General features: G+C 39.6%; 1 protein-coding gene across 8 annotated transcripts in view; it reads right to left on the reverse strand.

The window, feature by feature from the left end:
* The window catches only part of KDM4C (lysine demethylase 4C), a 443,948-nt gene that overhangs the window by 81,540 nt on the left and 336,149 nt on the right, over positions 1–26,259 (reverse strand). For all 8 annotated transcript variants that reach the window (XM_082404367.1, XM_082404366.1, XM_082404370.1 and 5 more), the window contains one exon: positions 16,949–17,134. In XM_082404367.1, coding sequence (XP_082260493.1) covers positions 16,949–17,134 — 186 coding nt within the window. The remainder of the gene's footprint in view (positions 1–16,948; positions 17,135–26,259) is intronic.

Consider the following 26,259-nt stretch of genomic DNA (forward strand, 5'->3'; position numbering starts at 1 on the left):
ATAGGAGCACCTCAATACATAAGGCAACTGCTAACAGCTATAAAAGAGGAAATCGACAGTAACACAATAAAAGTGGTGGACTTTAACACCTCACTTACACCAATGGACAGATCATCCAAAGTGAAAATAAATGAGGAAACAGAAGCTTTAAATGACACAATAGACCAGATAGATTTAATTGATATTTATAGGATATTCCATCCAAAAACAGCAGATTACACTTTCTTCTCAAGTGCGCATGGAACATTCTCCAGGATAAATCACATCCTGGGTCACAAATCAAGCCTTAGTAAATTTAAGAAAACTGAAATCGTATCAAGCATCTTTTCTGACCACAACGCTATGAGATTAGAAACGAATTACAGGGAAAAAAGCATAAAAAAAACAAACACATGGAGGCTAAACAATACGTTACTAAATAACCAGGAGATCACTGAAGAAATCAAAGAGGAAATCAAAAAATACCTAGAGACAAATGACAATGAAAACACGACGATGCAAAAATTATGGGATGCAGCAAAAGCAGTTCTAAGAGGGAAGTTTATAGCTATACAAGCCTACCTCAAGAAACAAGAAAAATCTCAAACAATCTAACCTTACACCTAAAGGAACTAGAGAAAGAAGAATAAACAAAACCCAAAGTTAGCAGAAGGAAAGAAATCATAAAGATCAGAGCAGAAATAAATGAAATAGAAACAAAGAAAACAATAGCAAAGATCAATAAAACTAAAAGCTGGTTCTTTGAGAAGATAAACAACATTGATAAACCATTAGCCAGACTCATTAAGAAAAAGAGGGAGAGGACTCAAATCAATAAAATTAGAAATGAAGAAGGAGAAGTTACAACAGACACCGCAGAAATACAAAGCATCCTAAGAGACTACTACAAGCAACTCTATGCCAATAAAATGGACAACCTGGAAGAAATGGACAAATTCTTAGAAAGGTATATCCTCCCAAGACTGAACCAGGAAGAAACAGAAAATATGAACAGACAAATCACAAGTAATGAAATTGAAACTGTGATTAAAAATCTTCCAACAAACATAAGTCCAAGACCAGATGGCTTCACAGGTGAATTCTATCAAACATTTAGAGAAGAGCTAACACCCATCCTTCTCAAACTCTTCCAAAAAATTGCAGAGGAAGGAACACTCCCAATCTCATTCTATGAGGACTCCATCACCGTGATACCAAAACAAGACAAAGATACTACAAAAAAAGAAAATTACAGACCAATATCACTTATGAATATAGATGCAAAAATCGTCAACGAAATACTAGCAAACAGAATCCAATAGCACATTAAAAGGATCATACACCACGATCAAGTGGGATTTATCCCAGGGATGCAAGGATTCTTCAATATACGCAAATCAATCAATGTGATACACCATATTAACAAATTGAAGAAGAAAAACCATATGATCATCTCAAGAGATGCAGAAAAAGCTTTTGACAAAATTCAACACCCATTTATGATAAAAAACTCTCCAGAAAGTGGGCATAGAGGGAACCTACCTCAACATATAAAGGCCATATACGACAAACCCACAGCAAACATCATTCTCAATGGTGAAAAACTGAAAGCATTTCCTCTAAGATCAGGAACAAGACAAGGATGTCCACTCTCACCACTATTATTCAACATAGTTTTGGAAGTCCTAGCCATGGCAATCAGGGAAGAAAAAGAAATAAAAGGAATACAAATTGGAAAAGAAGAAGTAAAACTGTCACTGTTTGCAGATGACATGATACTCTACATACAGAAGCCTAAAGATGCCACCAGAAAACTACTACAGCTAATCAATGAATTTGGTAAAGTTGCAGGATACAAAATTAACGCACAGAAATCTCTTGCATTCCTATATAATGATGATACTAATGATGAAAAATCTGAAAGCGAAATTAAGGAAACACTTCCATTTACCAATGCAACAAAAAGAATAAAACACCTAGGAATAAACCTACCTAGGGAGACAAAAGACCTATATGCAGAAAACTATAAGACACTGATGAAAGAAATTAAAGATGATACCAACAGATGGAGAGATATACCATGTTCTTGGATTGGAAGAATCAATATTGTGAAAATGACTATACTACCCAAAGCAATCTACAGATTCAATGCAATCCCTATCAAATTACCAATGGCATTTTTTACAGAGCTAGAACAAAAAATCTTAAAATTTGTATGGAGACACAAAAGGCCCTGAATAGCCAAAGCAGTCTTGAGAGAAAAAAACGGAGCTGGAGGAATCAGACTCCCTGACTTCAGACTATACTACAAAGCTACAGTAATCAAGAAAGTATGGTACTGCCACTAAAACAGAAATATAGATGAATGGAACAAGATAAAAGCCCAGAGATAAACCCACGCACCTATGGTCAACTAATCTATGACAAAGGAGGCAAGGATATACAGTGGAGAAAAGACAGTCTCTTCAATAAGTGGTGCTGGGAAAACTGGACAGCTACATGTAAAAGAATGAAATTAGAACACTCCCTAACAGCATACACAAAAATAAACTCAAAATGGATTAGAGACATAAATGTAAGGGCAGACACTATAAAACTCTTAGAGGAAAACATAGGAAGAACACTCTTTGACATAAATCACAGCAAGATCTTTTTTGATCCACCTCCTAGAGTAATGGAAATAAAAACAAAAATAAACAAATGGGACCTAATGAAACTTCAGAGCTTTTGCACAGCAAAGGAAACCATAAACAAGACGAAAAGACAACCCTCAGAATGGGAGAAAATATCTGCAAACGAATCAACAAAGGATTAATCTCCAAAATACATAAACAGCTCATGCGGCTCAATATTAAAAAAACAAACAACCCACTCCAAAAATGGGCAGAAGACCTAAATAGACAGTTCTCCAAAGAATACATACAGATGGTCAAGAAGCACATGAAAAGATGCTCAACATCACTAATTATTAGAGAAATGCAAATCAAAACTACAATGAGGTATCACCTCACACCAGTTAGAATGGGCATCATCAGAAAATCTACAAGCAACAAATGCTGGAGAGGGTGTGGAGGAAAGGGAACCCTCTTGCACTGTTGGTGGGAATGTAAGTTGATACAGCCACTATGGAGAACAGTATGGAGGTTTCTTAAAAAACTAAAAATAAAATTACCATATGATCCAGCAATCCCACTACTGGGCATATACCCAGAGAAAACCATAATTCAAAAAGACACATGCACCCCAATGTTCATTGCAGCACTATTTACAATAGCCAGGTCATGGAAGCAACCTAAATGCCCATCAACAGACGAATGGATAAAGAAGATGTGGTACATATATACAATGGAATATTACTCAGCCATAAGAAGGAACGAAACTGGGTAATTTTTTGAGACATGGATGGATCTAGAGACTGTCATACAGAGTGAAGTAAGTCAGAAAGAGAAAAACAAATATCGTATATTAACGCATATATGTGGAACCTAGAAAAATGGTACAGATGAACTGGTTTGCAGGGCAGAAATAGAGACACAGATGTAGAGGAGAAACGTATGGACACCAAGGGGGGAAAGCGGCGGGGGTAGGGGTGGTGGTGTGATGAATTGGGAGATTGGGATTGACATGTATACACTGATGTGTATAAAATGGATGACTAATAAGAACCGCTGTATAAAAAAATAAAAATAATAGATAACTAATAAGAACCTGCTGTTTAAAAAAAAGTTACAATAGGCATAGTAATATTTTGAGGTCTCTCTTACAATGGTAATGTGATTTCTATTGTGGACAGAGTCACAGGAACTGCTAATGCCACCTTTGCTTATGCTCAAAACTGACAGAACTGTTAAATTCTAGCTGGAACTTAGAAAGAAAATTGCTATTTTTTCCCTCATGCTCTAACAGACAAATTTTTCTTGATACTAAATTGTTAAAAAGATTTTATCACCAGGAACATTTAAAGGCACAGCACTCAACCTTGTAACAACAGTCTTTATAAAAATCACAACAATGTTATTTACGTCTGGTGCTTGTACATACTGTCAATAAATGGACATAGTAATGAAATGAAACTCAATGAAGGCACCTCTGTGAAGGGTGACGTTATAGAGGCTAAAGTGGGTAATTTTGGGGTGACCTAAACTGAAACAGGAATCTAACTTAAGCACTGAGATTGGAATATGTACTGCATCCTCAAATATCATTTCTCCCCAGTGACTTTTTGACAGAGAACAGAGAGGAGTTTAGTTCAAACATGACCTCTAAAGTGAGGGCTCAGAGAGGAGTTCTGTGTGGTAGAGGAAGGAATATTTCTATGCTTTGCAAGATGTGTCTTCTCTTTTTGGACCTGTGAAGGCTGATGTGCATTCATACCCTGAAGGAGAATCACCCACCATCTGATGAGATGAGTCATGGGTAGAGATGTCATCTTAGGAAAATCCCTGAATGGATTCTCCATCTGTAATAATGATGTTAATAAAGGGTGCAAATCCAAATACGATAGTATATGTAGAGGCTCACAGGTACATCCATCATTCATTCATCAAGGCTGGAGAGTTGAAGGAAAAAGCTAAGCAACTTATCCAATGAACAGGCCAAAAAGCACATTTCCATGTATATCCAATAACCCTTTTGCCTTCTCAACTTTATTATTTCTCCATAATTTCTATGAATTAATAAACTGAGATATTATTGTATTTTTTTCAAGGTATCGATTTTATTAAAAAATCCTAGAGGTATTAGAGTAAATAAATTAATACAAACTATTATTCTTTTACCAAACTTATGCAGCAAAAATCACTCATCTAAATTTGCCTTGTAATAATGAAAGCTTTCTTTATAAAATTATGAGAACTAGGTAAAAATATTTTACCCAGAAAAACCTAAATCCCTGGGGCTTCATGAAGAAACAATTGCTCTTACAGCACAAATGCACATGCAGGCTCATAAAAATGTCACAAGTATTTAATTTTCGACATGTCTGTTTGTTCACATGTACTTTATTTCTTGTGGGTTTTTAAGTACAAACATATAATACAGTGGGAAATGGTGGTAAGCAGTTTCCCGGCAGATTTAAGGTCTTATTCAATTTAACACCTACAGAAGTATAACTAACAGGCTGCAGAAGATACTGAGACGAAAAAAAATGAATTCTTTTCCATCTGAGTCATTAGCTCACCTCAGAGGTGGTGGTCTTATTCAGGAGCTAAGTGAAGGGGACTGGGATGGGAGAACCATCTTCAGATGCTTCACTGTGTTAATGTAGGAAACTCTCAACAGGTAGGCACCACCTGCTTTCTATTCTGAATAGTTTTCAGCAAACATACTTCATAAAGAGCAGACAGGAAAGACCTGATGTGAGCTCTTGCCAACTCATTTCCAATCTCATTAGTTGTAAGAGAACATATGAGTCCCTGGATGGCTGGCACTAGAAGCTCTGCTTTGGGTTTTTATATTTCAGATGCTCTTCAGGCCTCTTGGGTAGTAACAGTAAAATGGGGGCGGGGACCCTATAGATTCAACAAAATCTCAATCATTCACAGCAGCTGTGTGTGTGTTTAGACATCAACAAGCCGATTTTTAAATTTATGTGAAAATGCAAAGAACCTAAAATATACAAACAATGCTGGAATGAATTACAATTTAGGGGAAATGAGGAGGAAAAGCATTCATTCATTCATTTATAAGGTAATGCAATTTTTAAAAATTACCTCAGATGGGACATTTTCAACAGAGAGAAGCAAGGGACATGGGGCATTGCTATATGGTATTCCTACCTATTCCTACCTATTTTTGAATCTCAATTACAGTAGGTGAATGGGGTAAAAATAGCTAAAATAGATGCAAAGATTTTCTTAACAAGTTGGCCCAAAGCAAAACAGACTAATTAAAGGCTTTAACAGTTTTTCTGTGTCACCAAGAAGGAAGCCCAGGTAAATAATAAAACCATGTAAACTAATTCAAGGCATGGTCTCAAACTGGAAAAGTGAAGCCAAATCAGCACCATCTAAATGACACACCATGTGCTCTGACTTTGAAGAAATGGAGGTTCTGTAACTTTAATGACTGCTGAACCCCTCTGAAGTTCCTTTTCATCATCTGTAAAATGGATATAATTAGAACACCTGCAACAGAGGGTTACTGTGTGGACCAAATGAGACAATGTACTATTGGGTTGGCCAAAACGTTCCTTCATTCCTTCGGTTTTTAAGTAAAGATAAAAGACACATTTTTTCATTTTCACCAAGGACTTTATTGAACAATGTATTCACCATTTTGTTCCACTATCTTCCGCCATTTTTCAGGCAGCTTCATAATTCCATCTTCCCAACACTTTTTATCTTTTTGAGCAAATAACTGTTCTAGGCACCTTTTACAGTCTTCCAGAGAACTGAAATTTTTTCCATTAAGAGAATTTTGTAAAGACTGAAATAAATGGAGATCCGAAGGCGCAAAGTCTGGTGAATACGGCAGATGAATCAGAACTTCCCAGCCAAGCTGTAATAGTTTTTGCCTGGTCAACAAAGAAACATGCAGTCTTGCGCTATCCTGATGGAAGATTATGCGTTTTCTGTTGACTAATTCTGGACGCTTTTCGTGGAGTGCTGCTTTCAGCTGGTCTAACTGGGAGCAGTACTTGTTGTAATTAATCGTTTGGTTTTCAGGAAGGAGCTCATAATAGAGGACTCCCTTCCAATCCCACCATATACACAACATCACCTTTTCTGGATGAAGACCGGCCTTTGGTGTAGTTGGTGGTGGTTCATTTCACTCGCCCCATGATCTCTTCCATTCCACATTATTGTACAGTATCCACTTTTCATCACCCATCACAATTTGTTTTAAAAACAGAATGTTTTTGTTACATTTAAGTAGAGAATCGCATGCGGAAATACGGTCAAGAAGGTTCTTTTGCTTAACTTATGTGGAACCCAAACATCAAAGCAATGAACAGAAGCAAGCTGGTGCAAATGATTTTCAATGCTTGAGTTGGATATTTTGAATATGTTGGCTATCTCCCGCATAGTATAACGTTGATTGTTCTCAATTAATGTCTCGATTTGATCGCTATCAACTTCAACTGGTCTACCCAACCGTGAAGCATCACCCAGTGAGAAATCTCCAGCACGAAACCTCTCAAACCACTTCTGACGCGTTTGATCAGTCACAGCACCTTCTCCATAGACTGCACAAATCTTTTTTTGCATTTCAGTTGCGTTTTTACCTTTCTTGAAATAATAAAGCATAATATGCCAAAAATGTTGCTTTTTCCCTTCCATCTTCAATATTAAAATGGCTGCACAAAAATTCACCAATTTTGATAAGTTTTTTTTAAATGTACGCTGATACAATAGCTGTCACAATACAATCTAACAAAATTGTTTCAAATGAAGTTAAAGACAACTAAGTGCTACTAGAGGCATCTTAAGGAAAAAACTGAACGAACCTTTTTTGGCCAACCCAATACTTATGAAAGCGTTCAATAAACTTTAAAAGACACTAAACCAATATTAGCTATTATTAATTTTATTTACCTCATCTACCTTGATATGCTGCTCTCAACAAAAGGGGGAAGTCACCTTGAACAGGAGAGAAAATCAGGGTGGGACAAGCAATTCTGATTCTACAAAGGCACACTACTTACATGAGCATCAGAGAGAAAGAGGGGAGGGAGAGGTAGAGAGAGACAGAGAGAGAGAGAGAGAGATTGAGAATGAACAAGTGCAAGCTTCCTAAGCTTCGTTTGAAATGTCAGGAGAAACAGCCAAAGGAGCAGTGGCAGAGAAGTCAGCCAAAAGCTTTCTACTGCCCATCACAACAACAGCAGGAACAGCGCAGATTCTGCCTCACTGGCTCACCAATGTTAATCAAATCATCAATGTTAATCAAAGAGGACAAATCCAGTCTTTAACGTCCGCTATTAAGCAAGCAAGCTAATATCCATCTGTCAGTCTATCAAGTGTTAATTAAATGCATCTATGTGCCCAGAACTGTGCTTGAAAGACAGCTGTGTGCGGTTCCAGTGGAGGCAGGAAGGGCAGGGGAAGGACTGAGAGGCCCTGGAGCAGCCCCTCCTTTCCAGCCCCGTGCCTTGTCGCCCTCCTTTTAATCTCTCTGGGCTCTGCAGCCTTGACAAAAGCTACTTCTTTGCATCTATTAAAGATGCTCTTCTTTTCTCAAAATACATGATAGAGATACATGACAACACACTTTAAGGTACAGTTAAAAGTTGTTTAATATAAGGGTTTGCAAATTTTTAATTTTCTTCTAATTCCTGAGAAATATATGAGAAAAGGGGGACAAAATTAACTTAAAGGCCTACCTAATTCTCAAGAAAAGACAAACAAAATGGAAAATAACCCATGAGCGTATCCGATGCCCACAAAGAAGAGGCTTTTCACTTCTCCCTCCCTCCTGCCCCAAGAAAAAGCTTCTGAGTGACAGGTCAGCCCAGTAATGGCTGAAAGAAAAATTTAAAGAATGTTTTATTGAAAGATGTAGAAACAGGAGTTTCTTATGTTCCTTCAGATAACTATAATTTCACTGACCCACTATACCCAGTGTGGGACAAGACAGGGAGGATGCATGAAACCTCACGGTGAAAACAAGCCAACTTCAGATAAGGAATGGTCAAGAAACCATTCCTTTTATACCCGGAAAGAAGTATTTATTTACACATGAGAAATGTGTCAGAGCCCAGGATGGCTACCAACACTCTGTGGAAAGGGGGGAAGTAGCCCCAGGCTGCCTGGCTTCCTGCCAAGAGACCGCAAGAGGCCTTTCTAGTTAATTCAGAGTTTTATATATCATGTCTGCTGAAAGTGGACACAGAACATAGACCTAGACTTTTAGATAGAAACCTTGGAACTTACCTCATTTAAGTGTCTTTTCTATTGCTTGCAGTTAATAGTCTCATAAAATTATACTCTCATTACATTTTGTCAGTATCTATGGATTTCATTACGAGTATGGCGTCTAATTACTGTTTTCTAAATGAAGGAATTAAATATCCTGCCTCTTATGCTTTACAGGATGTTGGAATGTCAAATACCCTTTGCTGTTGTGGCACATTCCATTTATATTTCTCTACTGTATCCATGGTGCTTGACTGTAATACCAATGTTAAAATACGGGATTTAGTGTCACTACTTAATTTTCTTAACAAGCTAACAGACAATAATGCAAGCCTTAATTACTTTTTTTAAAAAGGTGTATAAATTGCTGAAAAGCTTAAAATTTCCTGGGAACTGAGAAATATTAATTCTGTGAAAAACTGAGCAAGTGTTTCATATAGAAACACATCTTACCTATGCTAAAAAACGTAGCCACATAAGTGGTTGTTAGAGTGGAAGACTTGATTTTCCTCAGTACGTGTGGTCCTTGAAGTTGCCAAGTATCCACCGTCCCAGGTAAACAAACATTCCTTCCTGCAGTTGGCCCTTCTGCGGTAGGTCTGCTGACTGGTCCCTGGTTCCATGATGCACTTCGGGGCAGGGGGTGGGGATAACAGGGCCAAGCAGGAAATACAACACTGACAAGTTTCTCCTGGGGCTTCTGATGAGTCTGCTTTAGTGATAAAAACCAAACACCTGTACCAAGATGCAGATTTTTTTCATGAAATTTTCTTGTTTAAATCGGGATTAATTTGCAGTTTTACAAGGCTGAAAAAAGTTCAGGCAAAATTCTCCTTTCTATAAAGCTAACTTATTCAGCATTTTGAGAGAGAGAAAGACAGCCAAGGCTGTCGAACAAGAGAGCTCCTGAAAATCAAGGCTCCAAAGAGGGTGATTGCTAACACTCACATCAAAAACACTTAAGGCCTCAGTAGCCAACATGGCTTCAGAGTTATTTCAGGGGCTCTTCAGGCCCTTAGGAGCAAGTGCTGTCTATTTGCAAAATAAATAGGGCGTCCCACACAACCTATGTCCTAACATTTTTCAAATGCATTTGGATGTTTCCGGCAAGCATTTGAAATAATGTTTTTTTACCCAACCAGATTAAAGGATAAAGGATAAGAAATCAGGGTCTGGAGAAATGCTGTACTTAAAGGCAGAGATATTGTTCTGAGCCCCTGGAAACCCACTCTGCTTTCTGCCCCCAGATGAGGATGTGGCTTTGCTAACCAGAAGTCTGATTCCAGAGCCAGTTGCTTGCAAATTTTTCCTTAAATGGAAAGACCCAGACTGTTAACAGTACATTCTTCCAGAATGGGAATGTAAACCCTTAAGAGAGAGCAACTATCGACATATGCTAGCAAAATACAGTTTTGATTCAGATCCAGCAGCAGCCAACCCCATGCAGATACTGCCACAACTGGGTAGCCCACTAGGGAACAGTGTGCAGGAGAGGTGGCACACCAAGGCATTTGGCCTTTCTCTGCCTGCGTGGTCTCCCCATTCTGATTAGTTTCTGTATCCTTGACTGAATTAAAATTGGAATCTGCAATGGAGGCACCTGTTATCTCTTCCCACAAGTTCAAAAATCCCTTGAAACACTTTAATTAGCATCAGAAATGGGTCTGGAATCTCTGCAGCTGGTGCCTGAGCTGGGACGGGCACAAAGACCCTTACCAAGTGGCCAGACTTTGAAAAGGAGCTGGAAAATGGGGAGGGACAGAAGGGTAAGCTAAAGATGGCTCAATGGAGACAAAAGAGCCTCTGGCCTAGGACCATGAGGTGATTGCAGGGAGCTTGTGGGGAGAGTGTCAGTGTCAGTGGAACTTTTCCTCTATGCCCCACAGCCAGGCCCAGCAGAAGGTAGGATGGCCCTCAGAGAGATTCCCTAACTACACTAGCTATGAAGGCAATAACAATGGGACCCCAGGGACCAAGGATGTGCCACAGCTCCTCTGAAGCCCTTGTTCTACTGACTGGAAGCCTGGGGGAGAAAAGCTCCATGATCACTGGCCTCGCCCTTCCCCTGGAAATGTCTACAGAAGGAGGAGCAGGAAATTAAAATGAGGGTTATTAATAGAGTACAGAAGTTTGAAGTGGGATATACTTAATTTTCTTGATATAATTAAGAAAAACACTGTCTTCACTGGTTCTACCTGACAGAGTGAACAAGGGAAAAACTGGTTCCAATTGTAAATATTCTAAAATGTCTGTGTTAAATATTTCTCCTCCCAGGCAAATCTGGCCTTAACTTTCTGTCATCTAGGATACATGGATTGAGATCTCCACAAAACACTCCTACTGATAAAAGGGTAAGGGATTTCTTTTTTCAAATGTATGTATGATTTAGAAAGATTGATCAGATTCATCCTTGAATCACCGTATTGTTTGTTTGTTTGTTTGTATGTTTGTTTGTTTGAACCCTTGCTAAGAACTTTTTACTCCAGACATTTGCTTTGGTCAGAATTCTCTCTGCTTTTCAGTAACAGTACAAATTCAGAAGGGCATTTCAAAAATAATTTACACAGAAGAAACAAATCATATACAAATACCAGATTATTATGTGCAAGTCTAAGAAGAGCTTGTTATCTGGTCATAGCAAACTTTACTGACTGAACAGAAGGGGAGTTAGCAATATCCAAATTGTTATAGGAAAAACAACCACCACCAAACACTGTCAGTTAAACACAAAGACACCCAGATCTGGGGGGCAGGAAGAGGATTGTGGAAATGGCACCATTCATATCATTGTTAGATGAGTGTTAGCTAAATCCTGGTTCTCTTTCTTAAAAGCATGGAAGAGAAACTAGAAGGGGACAGAGTCAAGCCATGGAATGGAAATCCAAACTAAAGGAGGGAAAAGAAAAAGAAAAAGAAAAAAAAACACTGATGGATTCAAACTATAGTTTGAATCAAGAGACAACTGGATAACTGAGAACTAATCACAAGTGAGAGTTTAGTTTGCTTTCAGTGTGGCCTTCCGATGCCAGCGAGTTTGCCTGGCTCCGACAGGGTCAACACATCGACTCAAACTCTCAGCAAACTCAAACTCTCTCTGTTTAGAACCAGCACAAATGTTACCTCCTCTGTGAATTCTACCTGGCTGCCCCCGATAGAATTAGTGACTTCCTTCCAAGCACTCCCAAAACATTTTATTCATATCTTTATTTACCCTGTCTTATTATGGAATAGAGCATAGCAGCTAAGAGCCTCGTTCTGTGTCAGAGTGCCTGGTTTTGAAACCACATGGTCAAAGTGTGACAGAAGCACCAAGAAGAAAATTACAGTCAACTGGTACCTGTTGGATCTCTAAAAGGCTAGAACCCATAATGATGCTCAAAATGGTCAGTGGGGATTTATAGTGGGAATGAGTATTTGGGGTCTCTCCCTATCAATCCATAATCAACCTGAAACACTGCAGACCCTTTTTATAATTAATGAATTCATATAAAAGTGTTACTGATTTCTTAATGGTTTTTTTTTTTTTTTGGTCACTTGGTGTTTTCTCAATAACTGATACTGAAAGTACAATACACTATACAATATTCTAGGGTTTAGAATTTAGGGGCCTTGATCGTCCATTGCTCCACATGCTGGCAAGGTGAAAGTTGTTTCTGCACACCAAGGAAAGGTTTTATTGTCAGTGATGACAGGTATCCTCACCCCATTACCACCCAGAGGTTAGTTATGTAAGCACAGATTAACCAGAAGAGCTGCCTTGCTATAAGCCCTTCACCAGATCCTGGGCAATGCGGGTGTCCCTCCTGTCCTGAGCCACGCATAGTGGCAGCAGGGAAGGAGTTGTGCTAAAGCTTGTCTGGGCAGCTGGGCTGAAGACACAGGTGGGGAAAGAAGTCAGTAAGTGCTGAGCAAGAACTCAAGTTCTATTACAAAGATGAGTGCTAGAAGAGAACATGAAGGCAAGCTAAAGGGGCAGAATAACAAGAGAAACTTTCAGAGTGTGTGGGGGGGTGCCATACAGAAGCCAACATAACCACTACTTTCCATTGCCCACACCAAGAACACTGCCTTGAAGTAAGGTGCCCATGTAAAATATCTAACACACACACGACATAAAAGATGCTCAATAAACACTAGCTCTCTTCTGTCCACTAAGCTCATTCCCTAGCATTAGCGAGTTATTTCAACAAATTTATACCAAGCACCTTCTATGGAAGGCTGAGTACTAGTTTAAAAGATAAAACACTGGTTAAATCAGTTAATATAATGATCTAGTTAAAATAATAGAAAAAAATTGAAGAAAAGGTACACAAAATAGCGGGAAAAAAATTGACCACTAAGATGTTTACTTCAAGTTCTTCCTCTTTTTTGAATAGGTGTCTGTCTCCCTGCTAATAGCCACAACTTAGAAAATTATAACGGAAATAAATGTCTCAAATGTCTTTGATAGGAGAGGGTATTGAGATGAAAATGATGTACCTTGTATAAGATTCTGTATTAGACAGGTGTTGTTCCTTACAGTGTATTAATGCATAAAGCACAAGTGATTCTGGAGCTCCAACACTGCATATATGGAACAAACACTATAAATCTAATATGAAGGTTTATTGAAGTAATTTGCTTGAAAAAGAAATCTGTGCATTCCATCTTTCTCAGTTCTGTTGCCCTTCATTATTCAGGCATCTCTTCCATTGGACACCTGTCTAGTTTACTCAGGTGTGAGGAGATGGCCCAGTGGTGGCTGTACTTTGCAGGAAGTATATAATTTATGAGCAGCTCATTGTCTGTTCTGGAGAAGAAATGTTTTCAAGGCTCCCAGGTTCAAAACCATTTTACTATTTATTGTGTTCTCTGTCTTTTCCTTATAAACATCTGTGCAACATGCATGTAAGTGGGTTAGGAATACATCCAATGGAACCTTCAGAAATAGAGCCAGAAAAGAGGTCACAGTGGCTCACGGCAAAGGATGGTCAAGTACCACAACACTACACACCTAAACACATGTGCACACATACATGCACACACGAATGAAACCTCATATTTGAAAGAAAGTAAGGTGCCAGTCAAAAAATATGTTTGACAAAAACACTGAAAACTGCAAACTAAAATTTAGATTAACAAGGATTAGCTGAACACTTTCTGTAATATGCTCCTTTCTACTTTAAGAATTTGAAAGCTACCTATTTTTCCAAATACTATCATTCTAATTACAGAGTATGATTACTGTCTACTGGAAAAGTGCATTATAATAAATCAGACAAAATTTTTATACCATTATCCAGAATGACTTTACACCCAAAGCTCAACAACACTGAATAAGCTAGTATATTTTAAATAATTTATGGCATTAAAGGAGGAGTAGAATTTACTTTAAAATGGCCCTTTTGGATGTAAAAAAGCAAAAAAAAAAGGGAAACAAAAACTCTAAAGTGAGTAAAAATGGAATACTGAAGTAACTGTAGCTTTATACTTCATTTCACCTAAATTGTACAGGCATCCTCTACTCTCTAAAATGCCTGTGTTGGCTCGCCAAGTTAGCCTGAAATTTATCTCAGGTTTTCCACTGCTATGATTCAGTGATTGCCCATTACTCCCAAACAAGCAAGGCATGGTTAAGAACATAGACAAACTACACTTCCGACTCTTGGGAGTGTGTCCCCTGGCACTCACAGTTTACACAAAGAGAGATCCTTGAGTGAAGTTCAATTTTTTTATGCTTGAAAAAGGAAAGGACACTTAACGCAGTAAGGGTAATTACAATGCTCTTAACCAAAGTTGCCAGATTCTATGAATTCCCTCTAGTTAGTTGTCAAACATTTTGGGGAGGAATCTATACTTGAAGTCTAATTAAAGAATAATGGATAAGTATTAGCTCTCAGGAATGTATTTTAGAAATCCAGTGTTCATAGTGCTTCCCCCTAGAGAGCTTTGCAAACGCAATTTACAATCACTAAAATGTTTTCCTCATAAGGAAAACCTGCCACATGTAATGTAAATTATATGATCTTTTCCCTACCCTTTACAAAGTGTACCAAGCTTAAAGTAATCTGTAGGGGAGAGTAGTTCCTAAATCACCTCAAAGTCAAATATTTTCCTTTTCATCATCATTTATGAAACACATTAGTAACATAAACCTGACTGAGCCACACATCAGAGTTAAGAGGAATGAGGTCCTGATTGAACACCTGGATCTCTTTAATAGCAACTTCAATATAATCATCAGTAACCACAGAGCTCTGGAATATTAAAAAGGGAATGTATGATCCCAAGCAAAGCTTTAGATGAACACCTCTAGCACCACTGGAGGTTTGGGGTTTGGAATTCAACAAATAGTAGAGTAGGGGCTGAAAAGACATTTACATTCCAGCACCTGTCGCTCATTAACTGAATCTATTTGGGCAAAAAACTGAACCTCTCTGAACTTGAGCTTCTTATCCTTGAAGCAGGGATAATATTACTCATGTGGCCCAGTTCACATAGGATTGTAGCAGCAGAAGTAACAAAAAGAGAAAGCAGTAGTACAACTTTCATTTTCTGAGGGCTTACAGTGTCCGGTGGATTGAAAACCACATGGTAAGGTAGGCATGCCATTGTAGACAAGGAAGCTGAGACTCAGAGAGAAGAACTTGCACAAGGCTGCACATGCGTTACTGGCAGAATCTAAGTGTGAACACCAACAACTCCGACTCCAGAGGCCATGACCTGGTTCACATCTCAAAATGTATTCACATGTGTCATCTAATGAGGTAATGCTAGTGACTTCACTGTAAATGGCAAAGCGCCACGTAATGCAATGTGTTATTAGTGTAATTTTTTTAAGCTGCTGAAGTGTGTTTTCTGCTGAGTACATATACTATTCTTAGCAAGAGCCCATCAACTCAAGAAACTAAGGAAAAAGCACGAATGAATATGTAACTTGAGACCTAAGACAATGGAAAAGTATAGAAAATGACTTTAAAATAGATGTGACAGTTGGTGATGTCATTTTCTACATTTGCACATTCGCATGCATCCACACCGAGTTCCAACCCACAAACATCAAGCATCTCTCAAGACACCAATGGAAGTTGCCAGAATCATTAAAAAGCCAAGAGATCTGTTGTGTATGCGTCACGGCTCCCCAAGCCCATACCGACGACTTGGCAGGCTGCTCACAGGAGGTGATTAGAGACATAGGACAAGCATGTTAGTCTGCAAATAATCTGTGGCCAGGCTTCCCAGGGGTAACAAGGGGCAGCACGTTAGCAAAGCTGAGGGTCGACAGGATGCTTTAGAGTCCTCACTGCCAGCCAAAAACAATGACGATGAACAGGAGAGCTAACAAAGGCATAGGAACTACCTCTTAATGATTCTAAGCCTTTGAAACAGAGGAAAGACTCCATTCACCAAGGACAGGTCAACTGACTTTCAGTTAAATTCACATGGTAGTTAGTTGCAAACACTCTTTTCCCAGAAATAGGTTCAGTCCTGAGTGAAATGGAAAAGGCAGAAAACGCTGCCCTCTGAACTTCTCTTCTGCATTTCTGCTTTTCTGAGCTTGTCCTCACTCCTCCCAGGGCCTCGATGCTGCCCCTAACTTATCCCGTCTCAGACAGCAAGTCCCCAAACACTTGTGATCACCCTCTCCCTCCCTTTACTGGGTTGCTGCTCTTTGTTTTCTCTAGAAGGGATTAAATAAACCCCTAAGGCCAGAGTGTACAGGTGTCTGGATTAAACACTGCAGGATCTCAGGAGACGCTTTCACATCAGTCTCTTCCCAGAAATGCTCTCCCCCTCATCCCAGAGATGTGCAGGACACAACCTGTACAAGCATACTCAGCAGCCCTGTATACAGACCCCAAACCAGAACAGGCATAAAGAGTTTTATCCATTCATCTGTTCATTCACTCATTCAACTCAATAAATATTTATTGCATCTAGCATGTGCCAGACACTGATGGGTCTTGGGCAAATACTAGTAAATAATAATGTATAATACCTGCCCTCAAGAAACTCACAGTCTAGACACATCATCAATGAGTAACATTACAGACTAGAGCACGCTAGCCCTGGGAGGTGTGCAGGAAGGGATTCATATGCAGTCTTGGCATCGGTAAAGGGAGAGCAGGCCTTACCACATTTGGGTTGACTTTATGTCGAAAGCACGTGATGTTCACCACATACGGCCAATCGTCAGGCTCCATCAGCACCCCAGCAGCATGAGCACACGTGACGTGGAATGAGGCCGGGCAGCGGCCATAGGAACACTGGATGCAGGCTCCAGAGACCTTCTTCACCCGGTGCCTGCAGAACATGCATTTCTGGAGGGTTAAAACAAAGAAGAGCATCAATTCAAACTCGGTTAACTTAGCCAATTTCCACACTTCACAGCATAATAGCTATTAGAGAGTAAAAAAACTGATTACATCAACAAGGCCTGACCTCCAGGGCCCCTAATGGTGAGAGTGACTGTGACAACATAAGCTGCGTACCTTCAAGGAAACACACAGCTACGGCCGCATACTACCAGACACATGCTGAAATACTCCTTGTGGTGAGGAAAGCCAAGCCCTTTTGCACATGCTTCTCCAGGCACAGAGCTGAGGAAGAGGCCCCCCGGGTGCTCCTGTAAATCACCCATGAATGCTGAAGCTACTTCTCTTTTACCTTCTGCATGCCAGGCCTTTCTGTACATCAAGAGATAGACTATGGGTTTGACAGACAGGCACATACTCTCCTAAGTTAGACAAGGTCTTCAGAAATACCCAAAGAGCACACAGCTGGGCTCACGTTTCCATTTACAAGGAAACGTAAAGTGTTAAATGGTCCAATGTGGAAACTGCAGGCTCAAGTGTTTAATAATCCAAATCTGAACCCTTCATGACTGAAACAAAAATATGCCTCCCAAAGTGAGAAAATTGAAAATCACCCCAAAGGGCATAGTTCTGTTGAATATCTATAGCTGACTATGCCTGGGGAAGAAAGAATGGAAATAAAAACTGCAATAATAATTACCACAATATGAAAATTAAATTGCATACAATTAGCCCTAAACATTATCAGTACATTTGTTATGAGAGATGGAAAAAAATCAAACAGCTTCACTAAATGCAAGATTTGTGAACTAATACTTGAAGGTTAGGAAAAAATAGTTGTAGAACAACACAGGGTCAGGTTCAGAAAGCAGAAGAAACAATGATCAAAAAGCTCAACTTTTCATTCCTAAGGATAAAGTAAGTCTGCAATCTGATCAAATGATGATACAAATGTTCTTCTTTTATAGGTACATTTTCCTACCTGGGACAAAAAAGGTACTTATACTCAATGCCTTTTGAGGACTGTAATATTTTATCAACAGACCTGTAAGAATCAATGTGGACAAAACTTCTAACTCTTCTTTGCCCTCACATCTGATCAGCATCTTCAGTCTTACAGATTCTGCACCTTAATCTTGCTCTGATCTCACCTACCCATCTATACCAACTTTCACCATCTCTGTCCATGTTGTCTTGCCCAGTGTAGTAATGGCCTCCTAACCAGTCTCGCAGTCTTTTTTTTTTTTTTAAATTTTTATTTATTTCTATTTATGGCTGTGTTGGGTCTTCATTTTCTCTGCGAGGACTTTCTCTAGTTGTGGCAAGCGGGGGCCACTCCTCATCGCGGTGCGCGGGCCTCTCACTATCGCGGCCTCTCTTGTTGTGGAGCACAGGCTCCAGACGCGCAGGCTCAGCAATTGTGGCTCACGGGCCTAGTTGCTCCGCAGCATGTGGGATCTTCCCAGACCAGGGCTCGAACCCGTGTGCCCTGCATTGGCAGGCAGACTCTCAACCACTGCGCCACCAGGGAAGCCCCTCGCAGTCTTTTATTTCATGCCATTTTGATTCATCTTCCCATAGAACTAAAAAAAGATCCATTACAATACAAACAAAAGCATTATTTAACATTTTGATATCTCTTTGGCAATTCTTGGTATCAGTTTCAATATATTCCTGGTAACTCTTGGTTTACCAGTATCTTTTTGTCAATGCCAACCATTTGAAATATGATGACAGATATAATAGAAAGACCTCATATCAGGAACCCCAGGCATAATCAGATAATCTTTTAAGAGCCTAATCACACCACAAAGAGGTCAGTGTTTGAATAAATTCAGATATTGACAGATGTACGAAAGGAGAAATTGTTTCCTATTTTACCAATTAAATAGGATTAAGAGTAAGAAAGAGTACTATGACTTAGCTAATTAATGAACTGGTAACTCCCAGCCTCTTCTACCATTAACTTCCTCAATAAACAGAAGCTCTCCAGAAAGAGGGAAGGAGACAGAAAGAATACATTTAAGCCTACTAATAACTCACTCCTTGGAATCTAGTAAGGGAAGTGCCTCCTTTCCCAGGAAGACCAGAGGTGGCCATTTCTAAGGATAAAACCAGTATCCTTAGAAAGTCAACCTGCAGACTATTGTAATGCAATGCTTTGGAAGATATTTATTCACAGAGTTGAGAAGTTTGGCTTAAACATCTGATAGGTTCTCGCAGAGATAGAGAACTCCACAAAACTTAGTAGGGGAGCCATTCCGTATGCTGTATTACAGTCTACATAGTATTTCAAAACCCCAGTTTCACTTGCTTGCTACTAAACCAATTGTTCTCTACCCTGGCTAAAGCATCTATGGCAATTTAACAACTATACTGCTGGGTTACGGAATTTAATTCAATAGGGCAAAGATTAGGATATATAAGCCACTTCCTAGAATGTTACAATAGAATTAAGTACTATGAAAAAAGTAGAAACAAAATGCTGTATGAAACTAGAATGACCAGTGCAATGAGGTATGCTTGGGGGCAACATAGGGAAGAAGGCTTTAAAGAAATGCAATGACTGATTGGATCAAGATGGTGGCCTCAGCCCCTGCTACAAACCCACCAGCCCCAAACCCTAAATAAACAGAGATAGGAAAAAGAATGAAACCACAAGAGCACTGACTAACAAAAAAGAGAGCACTTAATTCCAGGGAGGAGAGCCCCAGCAAAAAACTATTAGTAGATTTCTCTGAGGAGGCACTTCTGGCAAGGCCAACGTCAAGAGTGGAAGCAAATAATTAAAAGACAAGGGACCCACTGTCAGGCCAACCCCATGGCCCACCTGCCCCCACTCATCATCAGCAGGTGAAATAATCTGATCCGATCTGAAGCCGAGTCCTGTGACCTGACCTATCATTTGCCAATAAGACAAGTGAATTCTCGTTTGGGCTAAGGAAAAAAAATAGTGCACCCAAGATAAAATACAATCATATACTTTAAAAATCACGAACACTTGAAGGAAAACAATGCCATGAACAAGAGGTACTATAATTAATAAATAGAAGAATAGCTGGCCTAAGGAATCAGGTAAGGGGAAACAGAAGATGAGTTTAAAAGAGATGCAGCACGTGTTATGATAGAGATTCCCAAACAGATCCCATCAATTGTAAAACAAAAACAGTAACAACCACCCAGTTCTAAAATTTAAAATATTATTGTAAAAAAAAAAAATTAAGATGTGCTGAATTCTGAAATGGATCCCACTGAAGATCAAATTAGCAGCTGGAAGATGGAGCCCAGAGATTGTACAGAACACAGAAGAAAAGATCAAAAAAGAAGGAAAATGGAACACAAATGCTAAGCAGTATGGAAAAGAGATCCAGATGTTCTATTATCTCTCTAAAAGGCACTCTAGATGAATAGAAAAAGAGAAAATAACAGAAATTTTCCAGACCTGAAAAAAGGCCCAACAAGTAGGATTAATTTTTTTTTAAATCACCTAAATACATCTCAGATACATCTTATATTTCCAAATAAAAAGAGAAAATCCCAAAATCTTCCAAAGAATAAAAATCAGATTACTGTCAGATCTCTAATCTGCAATAGTGAGTGCTAAAAGACAATGAAACAATGTCTTCCAATTTATAGAGGAAAATTAAATGTGGTCTACATCCAGCCTAATTTTCATTCAAATGTGAGAGCAAACATAAAGATTATTTTTTCTTTTTCACATTCAAGGATCAGAAGTATGCAATGAAGAAGTAAAGAGTAACCAAAACGCTAAATATGTGGATAAATCTAAATGAATATGGACTGTATGAACAATAACAGTAATGTCTTCTGGGTTTGAAAACAGAGAGAATTTGAATAGATGACAATTGTAGCATATAAGGAAGAAGTAGTAAAAGTGAAGTTTTAAATGTTCTAAATGTTCTTGAATTGTCTGGGAAAAGGGTAAAAGTACCAATTCACTAATAGTGTGAGAACAAATAGAATAAGGAAAAATAATAAATTCAAACAAAGACATGAAAGGAAAGAAACAGAAACATAGAACAGGTGGGAGCAAAGGAAAAGGCACGTTGTAAATTGGTAGAACTAAACCCAAACATATCAGTAAGTTAACTGTAAACAGACTAAATTTTATCTTATAGACCAAGGGTAGCAGAAGTTTTCTTAAAGTGCCAGAAAAATATTTTAGGCCTGTGAGCCATACAGTACCAGTTGCAAATACTCAACTCTGCATTGTATAGTTGAATTGAACAATGTGGGGCTTAGGGGCACCAACCCCAACCCCTGCACAGTCAAAAATCATGTAACTTTTGACTACCCCAAACTTAACTACTAATAGACTACTGCTGACCAGAAGGCTTACCCATAACATAAACAGTCGATGAACACATATTTTGTATGTCATATGTATTATACACGCTATTCTTACAATAAAGTAAAGTAGAGAAATGAAAATGTTATTTAAAAAGTCAAAGAAGATAAAATACATTGACAGTACTGTACTATATTTATCCATACCTAAGTTTATGTCATCTGTTTACAAGGTGAATTGTCTGTCAGTACCTACATCAATATTGTCTTATATGATATGAAAAACTGTAGATGTTAAACATATTGCTAATACTAGGCATCAAAAATGAAAAGATAATGTTAAAAAAAATTCACATTTATTTACAGGTATAATGATTCATGCATTAATAATGAAGAAGCAGTAATATGACTGCTCTATGGGAGCCGAATGTAATGGGTAGCGCCATGTGTGGTCTGTGTTTGTGTGTGTAACTTCTGATAAATTTTAACTTTTTATAATAGATCTGGGTATATTTTATGGTAGTAAATGATAAAATAGACTAGTATCTACATATAGTTTATGCATTCATGACATACCTAACATTTTCTTAATTTTTTCCATATTTCTAAACTACATGGTTCATCTGCAAGTTTTTCAAATTGCCACAAATCTCCAAAAAATTTTCCCATATATTTATTGAAAAAAAAAATCCACAGATAAATGGACCCATGTTGCTCAAGGGTCAACTGTAGTGTAAAAGCCACTACAGATAATTCACAAATCATGGGTGTGGCTGTGTTCCAATAAAACTTTATTTACAACAACAAGCTCGTGCCCTAGTGTGCTGACCCCAGCTATAGGCCATGGGCACGTATTTGAAGATAGTGAGCTGTGAAATGATGGAATCAGTATTCAAGTAAGATCACTCTAGCAGCAAGGTGAATAAAGAACAGATTGGTGGGAAATGAAACTGTTAGGAAGCCACAGAAATACTGAGGCAAAGGATGATGAGGACTTGGACTAGGGAAGTGGCTATTAGGAGGAAGGTAAATGTTAAGTGTTTTTCACTCTTGCTATTCTTTGTTGACAGAGATTCTATATCTTCCTTTAAATAGAGCTACTCACTCAAGGCCAGGGCTGGACAGTCTGTGTGCTGTGGGAAAGAACCTCTTTAGCAGCTGCTTTAGTTTTGAAATAGATGAGGGTTGAGGTGACCAGTTTCTAGAGGGATGAGGACTGAAAGGAATGTGTGAACAGTAAGACTGTTGGGCACTTAAAAGCGCAGAAGGTTCAGAAAGACAGGGCCATTCTTCCTGCAGTTCCTGTTTGAGATGCCAGTGACCCACTGGGAAAGGGATAAGGAACCAATTTCTGGAAGACGATAAATAAAGGAGGTTTGAGAAGTCAAATGAGGCAGCCTAGACAGCCATCACTTGGGGTGCTTCACAACAAAGTCGAGGAGGGCTGATGTCCAGGGAGACCAACATAGCATAGCAGGAAAATGCTGACACAGATGACACTGGAGAGTGACTTTAAGGTGTCATTCACCTTTATGGTTTTCTAGTAAGGATGCCTGGGACATAACAGCTGCTCAGTGTTTGTTGAATTAAACTGAATCCAGGCAAGTATATTTTGGTCAAGCTATAGATCTGCTCACCTGTTTCCTCAACAGTGAAAAAAGACCCCACACGTAACTATGCCACCAGAGATGTTAGAGGACTTCAGAATCACTGGGAGGCCTGCTTCAAGCACAGGTTGCAGGCGCCACCCCCAGAATTTCAGTGTGTCTGGGCTGGGGCTGTTGAACTTGCATTTCTGACAAGTTGTCAGTAATATTGATGCTGTTGATCCAGGGATCACACTTTGAGAACCACTGGGCTGGAGGGTTAAAGTGTTAAAGGGTGTGGCTTATTCTGAGAGGCTCTAGTATAAGGCAATTCAGGAAGTACAATGTTTTTTCATCTATTCTTCTGTGTCAAGGGCTGAGAGAATCCTCAGGCAAGTATGATTTATAGATCACTGTACTTTCTTGGGGGACTAGATTTCCATACTTATTCCAACGGCATAGGCCATTAAAGCTCCTAATGGATTGAGGATTTAATGAAGTATCTGGCAATGAGGCTTTGTGTATCATTAGATTCCTTGAGCACACAGCCTGGCAAAGGGCATCAAGAAATGATGGGCTGTGAAGGAGTTACAGGTTCAAAGCACATCCCCTTCCCTTCTTTTTTTTTCTTTTAATATGATTTGTAGTATGATTTTATTGTTGTTTTGCCAATTTTATGAGTCTTTTTTCTTCCATAAATAAGCTGGTAATTTCAAAACAGGCACAAATACTTTTATTTTAATTAGTATTTCCTTATCAGACAAGTAACAAGCTGATATTACCTAATTCCTTTTTCCTTTTGCTCTCCAAAGACACTTTTTCCAGGTACTCCATGGCAAACTGACATTTCCAGCTCCAACAGGGAATACTGTTGGACTTGATGGATGTCACTATTGTTGCAGGCAAGTCAGAGGACTGAGGCTGACACTTTGATTTTTCTCTACATCCATAAATATAGGTTTTAAAAGAGAAACCTCCTTTTTTTTTTTTTTACTCTACCTGTAAAATTTATGTTCTGCTCATAAATATTCAAGTCAGTCACTCACGTGCCAATAATGGCCAGCACTGGGGGAACACTGTGTGATGAAGTCTAAGATCTACAGCAAGGAGCGTACAGTCCAGGGGCGGAAACAGACGTGTAAACAACTTAGGCAGAAGGAAAAGCAGAACACGAGAGCTGTCCTGTGAGAGCAAGATTCAGAAGGAGCAGAGAGAGGAGTAGGTTGATACCGAGAGAAATCAGTTTACCCAGAGAGCTAAAGAGCGGCTGGGGAGGAAGGGAGAAGGGAAGGTTGGAAACCGAGGTGTCCACGGGGAACTCACACTGCAGGGTATGTGCTGCTATAGTAAGGGGCAGCAATTAATACGCAGTCTCACACCACTTGGGCCAGACAGAATTGTTCTGATCTCAGCGGTCTAAGGATGTTACAGATGGCAGACATCATGAAATGATACAGTAAAACTCAATTCCGAATACTTGTGCACCAGCTCGTAACATGGTGAGCGCTCTGTCTCTCCACACCCCCATCAAGAAAAGTTATTTCTACTCTTCAAGTTCAGAGCATTAAAATAAATGGCTCACGGTGTCAAGTGTGTTGAATTAAATCATTATTTATGATATGTATCAGAAGCCATTTATCTCATTGCTTTTTGTTTAGTGAGATTCACCCCAAAAAAGGTGAGAAGCTAAGAAAAAGTCAAGCAGCAGGCTAAAGAGGAAAGGGCAGAGGAATGAGCTCAGCCAGGCCAAGAGACAGAGCCAGAAAAACGGGCAGAGGTGGTGGGGATCAGCCAGAAGGCTGCACTTATTCAAAACAAGCAAGGGAGACTTTGTTGGCCCTGAGAAATATTAAACAAGAATCACAAAAGGATTCTAGAACTGGAAAGGCCATGGCAGTTCATACACAAACTGACAAATTAACAAATGACTCTTGAAAAGCATTATGTCAACAGCCCAGTAAGACTTTTTAAAAAAAATTTTGGATCAGCAGAAAACACCGCCGGGAAGATCACCAAATAGAAATCCTCTGGAAGCACCTTTTAAATCCAGTACTAGAACACTGACTGCACACAGTAGGTGCTCAATATATATCCATTGACCACATGAAGGATTGTTTCCTTATTATATATAACACGTCAATTCATTCTTTCAGCTATCTCGATATTTATTAAATATCTTCTATATGAAAGGCATTTCGAAAAATGCAAAAGGAGACCCAAAAAGATGCCATCCATTTATTCAAGAAGCTTAATTTGGCAAATAAAAAGAGCTGTGACAAAAGTGTTGCCACGGTCATCACAATCAGCAAGATGAAGGGCTACGGATTTGGAAGGAGATGGGGCTGGACCAGCAGGACAAAGGTGAGGCCGGCACGTGCACCTGTGCAGTTACCCATCTGCGCCCCGCTCTTCACCACTCTTCAACTGAGAAAGAGGGGCAACGAAGAAGGAACTTCACGACAGCCACCCGAGGGACACCAAACACAGGATGAGGAAGGAGGTGCGATTCTGCTTGGACGGCTCAGGCCAGGTGGCAGGACTGCTCAGGCAGGTGACCTGTGCACCGCTCTGAACTGAGGGCCATGAGTCACCAAGTCCAGGCACTTCTGGGTCAGTTCCACAGGCTGGCTCCCGGGAACTCATAATAAAGTAAAAAGGGGGGTTTCTCCAAAGTCAGAAGTTCCCTGTAATTAACTTCTTGGTGTTCAGAGGCTACGTGCAATGCTTCTACGCCAGATCCTATGCTGCCTTGCAGGGTGTTGGGGACGTGCTGCATGATGGCTGAGCCTGCAGTGGCGGCGGGGACACGGGGTCCCCTGTGTGGCTCAGGGAAGCTGTCCAGCGGGTTTTAGAGAACTGGGGGAGCCAGCGAGAGCGGGCTGCCTTTGAGTTCACCTTGAAGGACTACCAGGTTTCAGCCAGCCCACACGCAGTGGGATGAGGAGGGAGGGAGGGAGGACATTCTAGATGGATGTACCAAAGCTAAGAGGTTTCTGAGTGGCTTCAGCAACCAAGCAAGTCTCCAGAGCAGCCCAGAAAATCTCAACAACCTTGGGCTAAGAATGCCTGTTGCCCAGGCATGTCTCTTTGCTCATCCATCTTTTGCTCTTTGACGGTTGGACAAATTCTACTCATCTCATTATCGAAGGTACCTGGCATGTGTACAAACTAAATATCTGGGGAGTGCCCTGACCAAACACCACACTCTCCTGTCTTCCCTACGTGGACAGTATTTCA

This window comes from Balaenoptera borealis, assembly GCF_965194805.1.
Source record: "Balaenoptera borealis genome assembly, chromosome: 8".
NCBI classification, from domain to species: domain Eukaryota; kingdom Metazoa; phylum Chordata; class Mammalia; order Artiodactyla; family Balaenopteridae; genus Balaenoptera; species Balaenoptera borealis.